Source organism: Synchiropus splendidus, chromosome 5, assembly GCF_027744825.2.
Source record: "Synchiropus splendidus isolate RoL2022-P1 chromosome 5, RoL_Sspl_1.0, whole genome shotgun sequence".
In the NCBI taxonomy this organism is placed as follows: domain Eukaryota; kingdom Metazoa; phylum Chordata; class Actinopteri; order Syngnathiformes; family Callionymidae; genus Synchiropus; species Synchiropus splendidus.
In genome coordinates this window covers 17,084,529-17,102,140 of record NC_071338.1, presented here as the reverse complement: position 1 = coordinate 17,102,140, position 17,612 = coordinate 17,084,529, and the positions used below count along the sequence as shown (strand labels likewise).

Genomic DNA, 17,612 nt, shown 5'->3' with positions numbered 1-17,612 from the left:
CCCCTGAATCTGTCCCATTGGTCAGCAGGAAACACGCACAAAGCGCCCCATTGGCTCAGAGAAAGTTAATAAACTTTAGTCAAGAACTGCCTGGCTGTGTGCGCACACACTCACACATGTGTACAGACAGAATGAAGAGATTCTTGTGAATGAGAGCATCAGAGGGTGTCAATGCTGATATATGCATTGAGATCTTGAGCCAAAAATAAACATCACACTTGACATTGTGCTGCTGAAAGTTCTAAGACTGGATTTTAAGTGGCACGTCTGGCACTGCCTCCGAGCCAAATCCTCCCATACGTTGCCATGTTTGTGGTGATAGAATTCATAAGGTATCTAGTCATCTTAAAATGTTAATGCTCAATGTAGTTGGAGGAGGATGAGACATTTGCAAGGTGTATGGGGCCACATCAGGCCCCAGCCAGTGTTACAAGAGCCTTATATATCTATATCTATATGTCTATAGCTATAGATATATATACTGATTTCAGAAGTGTGTAGCCCTTTGGTTCACACAGTGCTCTTGGAGTAGCTCACGAATGCTAAAAGGTTGGTGACCCCTGTGTTAAAGGGCTAATTGTTTTATTAAAAATGTAATATAAAAACTAAATGCTTCTTTATTACTGACGTTTTTAACAATATTTCGCAACTGAAATTAATACATGATTTGAACATCATATTGTGTTTTTTTTTACACTTTTGACCAACCATTAAACCCTTTACCACATGACATTTATTTGAAAATGAGGTGGTCATATGAGTTGTGACATCCTCTTTTGTGCTTATATATGTGTATATATTTATGCATCAAATGAATGTATTTTTTTTTTTTCTTATGGGAGCAGGTTTTCCTGCCCTGGGCCTCTGCAGGACCCTGCGGAAAGACATTGCCTTAACACATCAACAACTGCAGTTTTGGCTGAAGGCAGTTTGCTGTAGTTTATGTCGTCCTCTTAAATCGCATAAGTTGTGTCCACATACAACAAGTTCAAGAGACCCAATCATCCAACTTTCTCATTTCCTCAATGGACGCTGTTTCACGACATCATAATAACCATATATTCACATTCTATGTAATTTTTTTCAGGATTAAACATGACAGCCAGAGATCAAAATTCAAAATCCAAGTCAATGCAAATCTAACTGCAAATGGAACATTTTTAAACAGAATTGAACGACTCGGTAAACATTTTGTAAATGTTATTTCTTTCTCATGTTGGTTTTATTCAACTTTGCGCCTCCTCCACGTCTCCATCCAGGCGGCCCAACATCACTTATTTACTGCCAGAACATCTTGTAACCCAAACCTGATTGAAAATCACATTTAGACTGATATGAAAAGCACAAAAGAGGATGACATTTCAGAACAGAATTCATTTATTGAGAAACACACAGATCCTGTAACACACACTAACATTTATTATCAAATATTTGGAGGCTGATTTCTAGAGTTGTACGATGGACTGAATTTCAAAAAAGAGATGCACAAAAATATGATTGTATAAAATGTATTCGAAGTGGAAAGCAAGTAACACATTTTACGTTTCGTGGATACATGTGACAGATGACAGATTCACTCTTTTTGCAGGATGTACGTAGGATGAGCTGGATTGAGAACATCATGTTGAAATACTGGATCGATCAAAAGTTGGGTCTTCCGTGGCCCAAAGTTCACCTTCCCACATTAAAGGGGCTGAACTTTAAAATGTCGAACTCTGTTTCTGTATGACACGGAAGTGCGGACTAATGGGGTTGGTATGTGTTTGAAGTATTCTCTAGTTTATCTTTTATGTCACTTTTACGCGCACTTCAAAGATTTTGAGAATTCCAGACATTTGAACTTCAGTAAGACCATGTAGGGCGACATGCCAGGATTTGACAGCCAACATTGCACGTTAATCTCTGCTAAAAAGGATAAACATCTGTGACACTACAGTCAATATATTTTAACATTAGCGACACACACATAATCAACTTCCATGTTTGTTTCCACGAGATGAACTTCTCTCATTGATCGCTACACCTTGATCACAGTGCATGTATATCGTTCTAAAAGCCCATGACCCCTTCATTTCAAACAGGTAACAGCAGATATTTGGCACCTATCCTGACCCCATCTGTTCCACAGCCACTTTTATCCGATTTTGGGAAAGTTTTATGGTGAAGCTTCATTTTCTGGACAGGTTAAAAGCATCAGGGAACTAGATATGAGCAGTCCCAGCAGAAGTTCAAAGCCACACAAGCCTCTCTGTCCCATATTTAGATAGAACCATTTCTATACCTTTCACTTTGGACTGAGAGAGCAAGAGTGACGAGGGCAGACGAATAGAGTTTCCTTAGGCTGATGAGAGAGGTTATAGGTGAGTATTGGAAAGGTGTCAGCAAAGGTCCCACTTGGACCTTTCGCTGCCTGATTGGAACTCCTCCCTGGATGCTGAGATTCTAACCTCAATGGTGGCTGAAGAGGCCATGAAAAATGATTAGATGAGGAAATTTGTTTCTCTCTTCTCCTCAAATCTTCACATTATATCTCATGAAAAGGTACCTTTCTCTGCAGAAGACTATTAAAAGCCAACAGGCTTCAATAGGACAACATATTTTGGTTACCAGGTGCAATAGGTATCAAAACATTTGTGCAAATGTATGAAATACGCGACAATACGTGAAATACGTGAAATGAAGCAAACCTTAAACTGTATACCCCAAAGAGGATTACCCTTCCATCAAGGACCAAACCTACCTAAAGCAGCATTACAGATCTCTTGTGGACAGAAATGCTTTATCTGAATCAAACTGTGAAAGAAATCGTCACCCTGACCATTAGGAATGTTTGAGGATATTGAGTGACCAGATGTCAAGCTCACAAAGCAGTCGTCCAACAGCAGAGCCATCAGCACAGACGACTCCACTGGAGCGTTGCAGGAATATAAGTATCTGGCTGTTCCCCTCGACATCATCAGCGGTTATGGGTGGCCGGCAGGGAACTTTATTGCCAAAGCAAAATGACTTCAAGATGATGTTCTCAGGTTGTAAAGGAAGGAAAGAAAAGGAAACCCGATGTTGCCTGTAACTACGGAATGCTGAAGAACAGACCCAAGTGATAGCCATGTCCGTGATTACAAATTATTTTATACAGTATATTTTGTAACATTTTACAAGAAAGTAAATGATGCAGTACATGGTATCAAAGCAGTGATGCTATAGTTAACGTGTTGGTGTATTAATACCGACAATAATTCTGCAGCAAGTTAACGCAGTTTTCGAAAGTTGATCAATACTCCGTCTGTCTTTGCCTCACAGTTCACCAGCGAATTGAAACAGTAACTGGCGATGAGTTACACGTGACTTCATCTCAACAATGTGGCTAGATTGCAGTGACAATAATGTCATATGTGTATCTGCATATATATATATATATATATATATATATACTACAACTGAATATATCTAATGTAGGGGTTGAAATACAACCAGAAGTAGAAAAATATACTTCGCCCTTTTCATTTGTATCAGTCTGGATAATACATTACATTACATAGTGAGATGTAATATTTAACAGATGTGAGTCAAACTTTGGATGAGCACACAGAGAGTGGCAACGGAGTTAGCACTCTTCTCTCTAGTAGAGTTGTCCCTCGCAATAAATGGCAGCGGGGTTCCTTCAATCACATATTTTTGGCTTGGAGGGGATTAATACATGCATGAGTTGCTATTTCTGGTGGAGGCTGCACTGAATTAGGGTCGCCTGGTTGCTGCTGCCTGTTTTTTATAGTTTGTCTTTTCTGGTTGGTGGAACAGCAGAGTTTACGTCTGTTGACGTTTATTCCTGCCCTGCTGTGGATTTGCATTTTCATGAATGAAGCTCAAGAGGGATTGGGAGGGTTAGATGCTAGACAGGGAGGGAAAAAGCATCTGAGGTAAGGTTAGAAAGAGAGATAAAAATGGAGGAAAAAGCCATTCTAACAGACGTTTGAAGCACAAGACCAGTAAAAATAGAAAGGAGAAAAAGGTATTCTTGGAGACAAAAATGGAAGTATGACGTCAAATACATAAAAAAACAGCGCGAGTTGGCAGGTGAACAGAAATTGCTGCTCATGAAGTCTAAGCAAGAGATGTTTAATACAAATACTCAAGATTGCTTGTGACTGCAGCGACGTGTCAGTGTTTCGGTTCATAACTGTTGGTGGACTCGCATCTTTGGTAACAAATTTTAATGTCGATAAGAGGAATGAAAACCACTGAGATGGATTTTGCATGCAAACATTCCCAGCTGAGTGTGCTGCACGTGCATGCAGTGGTGGGCTCTCCAAAATGGGATTGGATTTGACATGCACTCCAGCGGCGTGCACGTGCAAGTTGGGTGATACATTATTAAGGTGCACCAGTTTGATTCCAAAATAGCGGCCAATCCATGCTGAAAAAGTTTGCAGTTCGTGTCAGTGCTTTTCTGATGAGCTTTTGAAAGGATAAATGTTAGTAAAAAGATAAAGTAAAAAGGATAAAGTGTCAATGTAATGTCTACCCAAAATTAAAACAACATAATGCAGTTCTTTTGTGTGTATATGAAAGTCTGAGCCCAAACTTTTCAAGAGTTCAACTTTCGTTTTAAGGACGATTTGTGATCAAGAGTTTTAAAGCCAACATTCATTACAGTTTCCATTATTGTTTTACTTTTCTAGAATGTTTCCTCATGCATGGTGCTTTTATTTGATCTCTTTTTAACCCTCAGTTTGTCACTTGACAGACTGGGCAATAAAGGCTTAACCTGAATAAAGGGTCGTTTTTCACGTATATCAAATACAATGAAGTGAAGAGAAAGTGCTACTGGTCAACTGTACCTGCAAATTTCCATAACACAAGTCAATGGTGGAAGATTATGTAAGAATAAATGGACGTCTTATTATCATTAGAAGTGAAAACAGCCTGTCGCCTTCACGGTTCACATCCACTCAACGACTGGGATAATTTAGGGATAATTCAATGCTAAAAGCAATGATCTTGCTTTATACGCATACACACACCCCGAGGGAACCGTAATGGAAGAGCAACATTTGTGGGTAGTCAAACCTTGGGTGGCTGAGGCCTCTTGTGTCATGACTTTCTTTTTGACTTTCCTCTTGCACCTGTGAAAAGCAGGATAAAATGAGGAGATAATAATTCAATGTGGTTTAAGTGGAAGACGTTTTGAAAATAATCAGATTTCTGCTGATAATGAACGGTAGTTTCAGTAATGAAAACAGAAATTTATTCCAAAACGTTTGCAAAAAATGTCAGAAAGATCGGACACAGCATGATGTGCTTATATTTGCCAACACAAAAGAAACAAAAATGCTCATGTTAATGACTGCAGCAAATCAAGACAAAAAGAACTGAGGGTAATACAATTTGAGCAGTTAAAAAAGGGTGTCCCTTAACCTGAAGTCACAATTTCTTGCAGATAAAATCCCCCACACCCGCAAAATAATGACATTATTGAATTGGCATCTTTCTAAAAGTCTGTCTGTTATGATCTCTGCTTCATTTGCTGTGGGAAAAAAGTAGGGGTGGGAACAAGGTCTCTGACGCAATGCAACTACAAGACAACAGCAGAGAGAACATTTGACCAGTGGGTGCGTCACAGTGCTAGGTCAGTTCTTGGAAGAGGGAATAAAGAAGAAAAAAATATCATGGCTGAGGTTTTAGGTAAGTGACTGCAGCGTGTACAATGAGTAAAGGATATTGATTTATCCTCTTCAGTGATCCACAAGTGAGCTCAATAAATAAAATGAACACCGTTCTAATTACTAGGGGAACAGATGGAAAGAAAACAAAATCGGTCACATCAGTGGCGGAGACACAGCGTACCCTCCAAAACAAACAATCCTATACCAGGAAATAAGTAATGGCTGATGTAACCCATTTCTTTGAGGTTTCCTTGATGCCAAGTGTTCATTTCCTTCCACCCCTCTATTTCTTTCCTCCCTGTGGGATTCTCCATTGTTGGGTCACCCAAAAAGATATTCTTCACAGCAGTCAGAGAATATTTTCCATCAAAAGGTCCTTCAATTTGATTTTTGTATATATATATATATATATATATATATATATATATATATATATATATATATATATATATATATATATATATATGCTGACATAATCTAGTATTGTGCCGTGATGAAGAGCGAGTCATTGTTCTCCAAGAAGCACTGTGGTCCTGCGTGACACGTTGGCTTGTTACTTAGTTTTGTTTTTGTTCATGTTTGCCAGTAGCCAGTCATGTTTTTGAAAACTGCATATCTTACAGAGTTTGCAATTACAATTGCAATGGAGAACGAAAAAATGTTCTTCCAAAAGAAACAAAATAAACCCATCACGCAAGTTACTTACTGCATAATTCATAAAAAAAACTGTAATGTGAAATCAAATTACTTGTTTTGTCATTTATTTATGCAAACAGGAGACATCATATGTATAATTTGAGTTGTTTAATTTAAGTGTTTACAGCCATAAAATGAGCTCTTTTTTTTCATGAATTCCATTTTTGTAGTGTTCTTGTTTATGTTTACTTGGTCTAGTTCCCAAACAGAATGTCATAATCTGCTTTACAGATTCTGAAAGGCGATCAAGAAAGGTGACAAACGGGGAGGTATCCCTCTGAAAATATGGGGAAATGTGGCGTATGTAGGTGCAACATACTATAGTTTCCAGACAATTAGCTGCTTCTTTTTTCATGCACTATGAATCCTGCGGGCAAAACCAGAGCTCCGCCTCCACAGTCGGTCTCAGCTACTGCACGAAGCCACGGGATCACCGGGCGAAAACAGATAATTTAGCGCTTTAATGTCAATAAGACGCCTGTCATTTCATTGGTCAGATGCCACGAGTCTAATAATATTGGCGGGGTGATGCATGTTCAGAACATCAACAAGTTTGTTGTCATCATTAATCAGTTTAAAAACTTTCAGTTTCAGAAGAGATCGCACGGATCCTCGCACATTTCTAAGCATGAAAACCACTGGTCTTTCGATGACATAGACTGCACTAGTGCATCAGTGGCCTACAGCCCTGTGCCGCTTTAGTGTGTATAGGATCAATTTTCTTCTGGAATTTAGTGGGTTATATTCAGGTGCACTCAATAGAGCAGTGAGCATGAAACTCATTGTTCCGACATTAATTCACTAGTAAAATGATGAAACGGCAACTCTTCTTTTTGACAGTGTCACATGGATGACTTACCTTTCCAGCGGAATCTTTCGTTTTGTCCCCCACACAGTGGTGTTCATTCTCCTTCAGCTGTCTTTCCAGATCCAGCTGTTCCATTCCTGATTTGCCGCAGAGCCTCCAGCACCCTAGAGTGTTAACAATGAGATGGTAGGGATCAAAAAATGCGGCGTCAGTAAAACAGAGACGGACAAGCATGGTGAAACTTTTGGCACCGAGATGTTGATATAATGTACTTGGGACAGTATACGTTTATACAGTAGCTAGCTTTTTTTTAAACTTTACTCAATGCCGGTTACTCAACAAAGTATTGACCCTACTCCACAAAAAAGGCCTCTGCAGGTTGACATGACAAGCATGTATCAGAAACAGCTGCATTTCCGCCACATGGATTCAAGCGAAATATAATTACAAGCCAAGAACCAATGTTAATTTATTGCAGTGCCAAGGGCTTGTAGAGGGCGCTAAATCAAGCACTTAATTTACCATCAAGAGGTGAGGAGTTATTTAATCATCTTGTAAACTAATTTAAGGAATATGGAAATGTAACACAAATGCATGGATAGGAAAAGTCTACAAGATGAGACAAATCATGGAATCAATCTCGTAATGACTCAAAATTAAAATATAAATAAAAGCCAGTCGCTGACTGAGGCATCTATCCATCAATCCATTCATCGCTATATATAGCCACACGGCAGATTGGATACATGTGACGCTGTCAGCATCTATTTGAGTTAAAGCTGAGGGACAGAGGGGAGAGAGAGCTCTGCAGGTAAATAAGACTAGAGAGCTGTCGCTGAAATGTGACTGCACTCCAGTGACGTTGCAGACGTCATGGCCCTGCTAGACTGCTGAATTTTTAATAGCATGAGAAGCATGCAGCTCTATTCTGAGCTCACCGTTCGAGTTGTGAATTCTGATGCTCCTGAATGAAACGTGTGGGAGTGAGACTCATTCAGCTTTTCTGAGTCCCCCGCCCCCAAATTAAATATCCAGACTGATGACAGTTTACATTGAAATGAGGCAGCGCTGCCAGCAGTGATGATAGCAGATTAATCCATTGCTGAAGTGCATTTCCAGGAGCCAGAATTGACGGTCTGTTCAGGATCACGAGGACATGCACGCACGCTTGCATAGTGTCATGACAGTGAGCAATACAGCAAGAAAAGCTCTGCAAATATTTCAGGGATATTTTTCACTTGAATAATGACAAGAATGATGCTCATGTTTTTTTCTCTGGCCCCTCAAATAAATGACTCAGAGGTTTTGATGCTAATGTCAAATCGTAACAGAGTAACAAAACACAAACGTCAAATTCTTTATTAAGATGAATTTGTTCAGATAAAGGCAGTTTCAGCCTTGCTTTTTATCACGTTTAGTCCTGCTTCTCACAAATCACTGCATACCAACCGATGCGACTGTCACAACTGCATTCACGGCACAAGTTAAAAATAGAGTCCCAAAGAGTGTGCTCACTCTGCACGTGTTTTCTTACTCTGAGATTAAAGAAACAATTTACCTGCTGGCCAAAATGTTTGCATTGATCATCTGGTTCCAAGATACTATTGTGCCATCAAATGTGATGTCTTGGCAAAAAAAATAGGCTAAATATGGAATGTAGAAGTTTGTTTGTTCTACCGAGAAGAGAATGTTGTTTGTTCTGCCATCCTTGAGTAGCTCCTTCAGTAGTTGACAATGTGACAAAAAGGCATGTAGGATGGCGTCATGCAAGATAGCATCAGGTTTTCATGGCTATGTTTGTGACAGCATTCTTTGTTTCAGTTTAGCTTGACTGTGGTGGTTGGTATTTAATATTAGTGTTGGTGAAGAACATCAAGAAAAGGCATGACTTACTATCATTATAACTGCAATTTCTTGTGACCTTGAGGTGGACAGACAGGTTTTCGGAACTCTACTGAGCTGACTTCTTTGTGACACCAAAAGCTGATTAATGGGAATAGAAACGTTTATTTCTAAGCTACAAAGGCCACAGTGTACACACCATCACTATACAGCTGTGGCACCTGGTCAGTGAAAACTGCATTACACCAACAGCATCTTTTAAGATGAGTCACAGCCTGAGAGGCTGTGATACTGCAGAAAGTGAAGCTCAAGTTAAAGCCACTAAGCAGTAAAAAAACAGCAGTGTCATCATGTACTGGGAAAAAAGTATAAATGAACAGCTCATTAGGAAGAGATTAGATTAATTGTTTATGTTGAAATTATACTTGTGAGTAATTACAATGGATGGACATGGACATGTTTTGCATGCCTCTGAAAAAGATTTTTTTTCTCCAGTGCAGAAACGGTTATGTAAAATAATATATCACAGAAATATTGGATTAATATTCTAATATTTTGTATATAGGGCATGGATGGCAGTTTAATTTCCCAAAGGGCCGTCTTTGACACTGATTGTTGTCATGGCCCAGCAAAACAATGCTGCGGTAAGTAAATCCGGAAAAGACAAATTATATTGGATTTAAACATGTCCTGATTAAAGTTCAGGATGAGGTGGCGTTTGCAACAGTGTGGTGCGTAGTCTGGTTCTAGCAAAATGATGCAAAAAAATAAAAATAAAAATTTCAGAGGCCCTGGAATAGATTTTAAAATTGAATGAATTAACAGAGGTTCTTGTGATAAACCTTACGAGTGGCGTGGGATGACAGCGAATAATTGTTCATTCCGGAGTACAGTGAAAACATTTTGAACGACAACAGGACAGAGGTCGGCCTATTTTGACTGAAGGAAATGATGCTTTGTGTGAAGAACACGAGGCTGAAAGGATTATTTGCAATGACAATTCATTCATATGTTCACAAGACAAACAGTGACCACATTCTTAATATAAACTGCCTGCAAATAACAGCGACGTGAACTGCTAACAGCTGACAGAAGATGTAGTGGATTGTTTTTTAGAACTCACCCTTTTGCAACCACAAATTTATATTCACCTCTCGGCTGTGTATTCGCTATTGAGGCAATGTTTTCAAACACGAGCCATCTTCCTGGATCTCTGCTGATTGGCTATCGGAGGAAATGACGTGTTTTGGGTGGGACGTACTCCAGTTGGTCGCAGAGCGACTGCGAGGTCCGTCGGTGAGATGTAAACACGTCCTCACGGTACACGTGTTCATGTTCTATTCTCTTGTGAGTGTGCATGTTTATTCTGTGGGCGAATGGCAGTCGTAAAGGCTGATATGGAGGCTGAACCAGCATTTTAGCAGTTGCTATAACAGAAGAGTTATGATAGCTTCTTAAAAACGCAGCTAGCTGCTAATAGCTTCATAGTTTCATTCACGATTAAGTTGCTGGCGACCCACACCATTCGCATTTGAACACGCAGGTTTCGCTGTGTTGCAGTGCGGTGGTGTTGGGGAAAAGTCCGAGTATATCTGGAGTGTATGACATTGCCTTGGCTAGCTATGAACCGGTCTGTTGAATATTAACTGCAGAACCATCCTTGAAGGATTCACATGGAATGTGCGTGACCAAGTTAAGACACAGACACGACACATGCGATGAAACATTGCGTAACATCACACATGCACCCTTCTTTACAGAAGTGGTTGCCCACGTTATTACGAACGTTGGAGAAGTTTAAAATACCATTTTTCAGATAGTGACTTAAAGCAGCAAAAGTCTTCATATAATCATATGTATGATGTTTTGTCCTCTTCCCCTTTTTCTGCTGCAGCTTTTACTTGCTCCGACTTGCACAAAATATCACCAAGCAGCAGTTAACGCTATTTTACCTGACTCTCATGAAAACAGACAAAGCACATGTATTGAGCTTGAGCAGTGATCACCTCTAATAACCCCCAAGGGACTGCAACTCACTGCTGCTGGTCTGGCTGCTATGATGAGACACAACATCTGAGTCTACTATATTACATCCATCATTGCAGGTTGTAGTTGTGGCTCCCCCCCAGTCCTAGGTCAGTGGTGCCCCTTATAAAATAGCCTTGAGAGTTACCAGTCCTCATCCAGATAGAAAGATGCTGGAATTTGATATTCACCTCATGGCGCTGCACTCAACAGCTTTTAACTCATTGAAATGTTCCAATGCACCTATATGAAGGCAAAGAGGAGCAATCTAATCATGTGGTCAGCGAGGTTACAAATTCTGGGATAAACTCATTATCTCGCACACTTTAACAATGTTCCAGCCACACAGCCAACACAATTTTCTTAATTTAATGAGTTTCTTACTGTATTCTTGACACGTTTTTACTCTGCATTTGCACAACTTGTGGATCAAAACATGTTGCCTGGAAACGCCTGGCCACCAGATTTTCGGTGCCTACAGGAATTATTCAAGTAGGGTGCTGATTAAATAGCCAACTTTTAACGAATAAAAACCTGTGCAGTATTTACGGTAAAATCAAAATTAAATGTTTGTGTCTGTATTTGCTGTCTGAATGAAGAGTCAAATTTTGCTCGCATTTGTCATAACATTCGTGCTTTCATTTTTCCTGGCAGGTCAAGTCATTAACCACGATGCCACACTTATCCATGTGCTCACACTGGATGTTACGAATAACACGTCCCCTAGTTCGACCGTTTTGGTGTTTATGGAAGTCAAGTCTTCATTCTTCGGCACTCTGTGCGTCTTGTGATGTGGGCTCCCAAGAAAAAAGACCAGATTCATGCTCAGCAGAAACTGCCCCTCATGTGCCAGTGATGCTAAATGAAGTTCTTCATTACTTGGCCATACAGCCAGGTCAGGTAAGTTAAACTTCTCAACATATATGTATGTGTGTGTATACATATATATATATATATATATATATATATATATATACACTGCCTGTTGTAGACCCTCTTTTATAATATTTATAATAATGATGTGGTCCATATAATAAGCACCTTATATTCAACTGTGTTGTTGGCCAGTGATTCAGAACAGTAATTGATTTTAAGTTGCTAAAAAATGGGACAAAGCATAAATTGCAGACCAAAACAAAATATAACAGATAAACAAAAAAACATGGTAAACAGATGCATAACTTAATGATATAACAGTGTTATGGTTTAAAAAAAACTGCCAAAAAATCACAGTGCTGACACACTTTATTTGTATGTTCATCGCAGAGTAGCTTTAATTTAATGTATATTCATCCAGGCCAGATGGTTATGAGTCAAAAGCCTTCTGGTGTCCAAGACAGCTGAACATAGGAAACAACCACCCCTCTGCGCCTTCCATATAATGCATGGTCAAGGCAGTAGAGGGCCACAGTTCAACAACTTAGTCAGGAGTTGCGCCACTGTAATGTTTTTGGCAGGACTCAGAGTGCTGCGTCGCTCCTGCCTGAACTTTAGCACCTCTAAACTCCTCCGCTGTCCGCCCATTTACCAACTGTCCCCAGACAGCTTGCCTATCAGATGCTATTAAGACCGCTTGAAACATTTTCTATTGAAACAATACATGCTGTGGACTTCACATAATATAATAGAATGATATATATATATATATTCATGATTGAACTGATATGACACACTATCATGGGTAATCTTTTTTTTTTTTTAAATCTTCACATGCTGTGTGGGAATGATGGAGTGGAAACTGAACAGGATTTTTACCAACATGTTTTCTGTTCAGTGGTGTTAAATTTGTTTTCACCTTTGAGGAAATTTTTTGCTATTACAAAAAACATTTTAGGGATTAGTGCTTAAAAAGGCCAGTCGAGGTTTACAGAGGAAAACCGTGTGGTAAAACACATGTCCAAAGAGAGCTACGTGCTGTCACACCTCATCTTCAACTCAGAGGTTCCACTAATATGTTGTAAGCAGGGGTCCAGAAACAACTGTACACTTTACTGAAGAGGCACATTCAGAATTCAGTACAGTACTGGGAAGTCTAATATGTGTGTTTTAAAAAAAATCAGGCTGCATTAAAGGCTAGGCTATTGCATTTCTACTGTCCATTTCTGCTGTGTACATATTTGGTACACGCCCCTCAAAATGCTGAAAGTGATTTGGCTGAAAAAGATTTATAATTCTAGGAGTAAAAATCAATAAATAAATAAAAAAATCGTAGTATTATGACTAGGACAAAAAAACACGGATCGTGTATATTAATTTAATTTGATGCAATGCACAATCGATGGACTTTATTCAGGTGTTGATATATGTAAATATTGAAATAATCGTGACACATGACTGGATCCCCAGCCACCGGAGGGCATGACACCAGGAGGGATTGCTTGACTAATTGATGTGTCATTAGAATAGATGGCCGTGTGTCAAAGTACCCTTGTTGCCAAAGACCCATCTCCATAGCAGAGGACGCTCTTTTTATGAATCCAGTATGTGCCATTTGAAGATTGGGCTACGACTGTGCCTGATGACTTTTTGGTGATCAATGCAATTCATATTGCAACATTTGATGTGCAGAGGTGAGTGTCAGATGATATGACCCGAACAGCATACTGCACAAACTTGGTTTATATCATAACCTAATTCAGTGTGTTTCTGAACCCGAATGAAAATAAGTTGTCATGCATGCTCCAGCAGTGAAATAGGATGAAATCAATGACTCCCTCCTTACATGTGAGATTCATGACTGTCACATACCTTTTGCAGACTGAATATTTGTTCATTTCATTTATTATTTTATTTGTATTCGTAGTTAAGGGATTTTTTTCTTACGTTGTTAATCTTTGTTGTGAAAGAACGCCTGTCCACTACACGCAAATGTTTTTGCTAAATCAGTTCAACACGTAATATGTCCAAGGATGTGAATCACAACTTAACCAGTTTCTGATGAGCAAAGGAATCTAATGCTCTCTCCATGTGCTGTTGATAACAAGTGCCTCTGTGGTGCCTGAGCTACGAAAATGACCAGTGGTATTTGTAAGCAATTGCTGGGGTTGGCCAGAACGCAGAGTTTAGGCATGGCATGGTGAACGTGCGTATGTGTATTTGTTTCAAAATATAATAACAATTAACTTCTCATTTTCATGCATTAGGGATCTGGGAAAATTATGCCAGAGCAGGGAAAATAGATGGATATTTTCATTTGTGCACAGGAGGTTGTGATCCATAGATACGCATATTCTCATAAGTAATAAGATGTGATGTCAAAAACATCCAATAACCACTGGTGTTTTAGTTTATTCATTTTTGACTTCCTGTTTTGTCTCCTACTTTATCTAGTTGAAGGTGATTGGAACACAAGAGACACAATGTTCTAAAGATAGGCAACCAGGAAATGAATCCAGTATTCAAATGAGAATCGAGTAATCCTTTTAAGCCGGGATGCCGCCAGCAACCCTTTACCATGTACTGAGTGTACCAGACTTGTATAGACAGGGCCAGAGGGTTAATATAATCATGTCTTTTGGAATCAGTGCTGCCTCCTACAGCTGAATTTTTGGCTGTCCAGCGTGAAAAGTGGATTTTCACTAATTTCTGTGCGAGACCATGACACACTACTTCCCCTCTTTTTAAATATTGTTTTCTGCTTGTGTGAATTAAATCATGCTTTGAGTTTAGTCTCATAAAACACGCAATATTCTGTGCAGTTTACAGCAGGAAAGGCAGCAGGAAATATCAATGACATGTAGTGCGTAAAAACCCAAATTTAATATAGTTATGGTAATCTTTTGTTGACCGCAGGTTTGAGTTAACTCCTTTGAAAATGTAAGAACAGGAGTGAGTCTTAAATACATATTTTCTTTCAAATCTTGTCAATAAAAGTGTACTTTTACATTATACATTTGTTGTCCTTTCGAATTTTCAAGGTCTGGACGCTTTCTTTCTTTCTTTTTTTTCTCATTACACTCTTATTTTGGTCACCCTGAGTAGTGAAAGAGGATGCCAGTAAATAATTGATCCTTGTAATTAAACACTCCAGCCAGGGATGCTAGGGCTGATGGACGGCCTGATATTAGGCCCTTGTCTCTTAAGGTTGCAAGTTTAGTCTGAGGTTATCAGTGGTCAGAAGAGTCTTTCTACCTCTCTGACTCATTACTTTCATGAGTAGTACATTTCATAGTGGAGAGGTTGGTGGGGGTGTGGTGTGAAGACAGTCCGAGACTTCATTATCCAAATGGGGCACTTCAGTCTACAGTGCTTGAAACTGTTCAACTCTCACTGAGCAGACAGCCCCTTGCTGGGTTTTTACCAGACTGACGTGTCGGTTCATTCTTTCACTTCTCCTTTTACAAAAACATTAAAAGGACTTAACAATATGACCACAGCACACGCTCATACCCAGAACTTCAAAACTCGGAGGAGACTCTACATAAATACTGCATGACTTAGGCTTTTACAAAATAGTAACCTCAAGAAATGATACGGAAACGGTACAGGGACCGTGATGCGAGATAGTCACAAAATGAAACGCGTTTAAAAAAATACAAACTTATTAAATTATTGTTGTACAAAAATGTCATGAAAGTCTGCCAGGTAAACTGGACCTCTACATAAACTATATACGATAAATCTAGGAGTCTCACTTGAGGTAGCACATTAAAAACAACAACAAGATGATGTTTTTTTATGTCATCTCCATCCAATTTGAAATTTGGGGGACTATCAAGTACTTCAAGGATAGTTTATTAGTTATTATTAAGCCCATGTGAATTCTTAAATACATATTATATATTAGCGACAACATCAGCTTTGCGTTTGAGTGAAAGTACACAAACCTTTTATGGTTAACCAGACGACTGAAAAAACTCTGTGTTCTGGGCCACCGCCACTGCAACACCAATTGCTATGAGTCATATATCCATACAGCTTTAATAACAATCATTTAACTTTCATGATTCCATACGCAGGCATGTTCAATATTGGTCGGCTTTACATAAATAACTGGCACACATCCCCACTTGCGCATTGATGTTATTAGGGCCGATATTATTGCTATACTTGCACAGTTTCCTTGTGTGTACGTGTGGGTATGCTAATGAGAGAGGTGCCCTGTGGATAGCTGGATTCAGATGACTCATTCCTGCAACACATCTTCAATTGGTGTTTATGCAAGATCCAACTGCATTATCTCAATGAGCTTTCTTGTAAATACACTCAAGATAAACTAATAACCCGACATCTGTCACACACTTCATCAGTCATTCTTTTGGTGTCATTCAGATGTGTTTCTGATGTCCTTGATTTGTTGAAATTATTCAAATATTGAAAGAGACTTGCATAATTACTCATTGTTTTTAACAATGCCTATGAACCACGCTGCAACCGTTATCTTGGTGATGGTACATATTTCTCTTTGCTGGGAGAAACAGGGGTGTGAAATGAAATGGTTTTGTCACTGGCAGTTTTGAAAATGAATTGCAGTGATTACAAAAAATATTAATAATTTCATTTGAGTCTACGTAAAATGGTACCTTTTTTCTACGGAAATGCTGACCATTTTTTAACTTGACGCAGTGCTTCATAATGGCCGATGGAGAAATCCAGATCAGGTTGTGACACTGATATTTAGTGATCATACGAAAATAATGTTTTTTTTTCTTAATGTTTATAACTCGTTGAACAAACACAAACAAACAAACTTTAAAAAAAAAGCTAATTTGAATGTGTAGTGCATTAAAAAGTTGCGATGATTGAATCTGACCCACAAAAAAAAAAGATCTCGGTTGCTTTCTTCTAGGTTTTTGGGCGCCTGCCAATGAGCTGGCCTAAGTAAAGCGCACCTAATATTAATTATTCAAAAAGAGGAATATTCTCCCCACAGCTTTGCAATTTCACCCAGGGAATAAGGGTGCATTGAGGGAGACATCTTACATGCCAGCAATAAACATCTCAAGACACACAGCAGACACCACGACATCTGTTACAAATTACATTTTAACATATAGAAGCTTTTTTTTCTGCCCTTTTCCTGTTTGAATAATTTTTTACTTAACTTTTATGTTGTATGTTTTCTTCAGAATAATGGTATCAATTCATATACAGTTGATTCTTAAATTGTGGTAAGGGTTAGGGTTTTTTCAGTTAAAGTAAATAATAAACATAATACTAGGTGCATTTGAAATAAAAAGGACGCATTTTCCATTTTTTCCCCTCAAATCAAATAGCAAATACTGTTACATGACATTAAGTCCACAACACATAATTTGAGTAAACTGCTTGTTGTTTTCATGTTTTCATCCCGTCTATGCAAGTTTGTTATCGATTACTACTATAAATTACATCCTGATGCTGAGGAGTGCGAGGCTCGCTGGTCATAAATGACATCTGTGACATCTTGTGATGTAACTGGAAGTAACAACTGAGTACACGGAAGTGTATGTAATAGAAATCGAGAGTAATATTAGCGAAGATGTGAGTTATTTGTCAACAGTTTTTGAGGAAGAAAAGCAGCTTCATGTGTATGAAGGCCTTATTATTCAAAACATGTCATTCTGGAAGCGATAACTGACTTTTGTCGGAGGATGATG

At 38.9% G+C, this 17,612-nt stretch overlaps 2 protein-coding genes across 3 annotated transcripts in view; one reads left to right on the top strand and one right to left on the bottom strand.

Annotated features, from left to right (window-relative positions):
• The window catches only part of bdnf (brain-derived neurotrophic factor), a 42,120-nt gene extending 31,847 nt beyond the window's left edge, over positions 1–10,273 (bottom strand). Inside the window, exons 1-3 of one of the 2 annotated variants that reach the window (XM_053864703.1) lie at positions 10,133–10,273; positions 7,219–7,331; positions 5,068–5,123 (exon numbers count right to left, since the gene is read on the bottom strand). The gene's annotated coding sequence lies outside the window, so the exon portion shown is untranslated. The remainder of the gene's footprint in view (positions 1–5,067; positions 5,124–7,218; positions 7,332–10,132) is intronic. The other variant, XM_053864704.1, reaches the window with a different exon arrangement.
• mettl15 (methyltransferase like 15) overlaps positions 10,254–17,612 on the top strand; it is a 31,371-nt gene continuing 24,012 nt past the window's right edge. The window contains exons 1-2 of the mRNA XM_053864701.1: positions 10,254–10,329; positions 11,689–11,934. Of these exons, the coding sequence (XP_053720676.1) occupies positions 11,707–11,934 (228 nt within the window). The 5' untranslated portion in view covers positions 10,254–10,329; positions 11,689–11,706. The remainder of the gene's footprint in view (positions 10,330–11,688; positions 11,935–17,612) is intronic.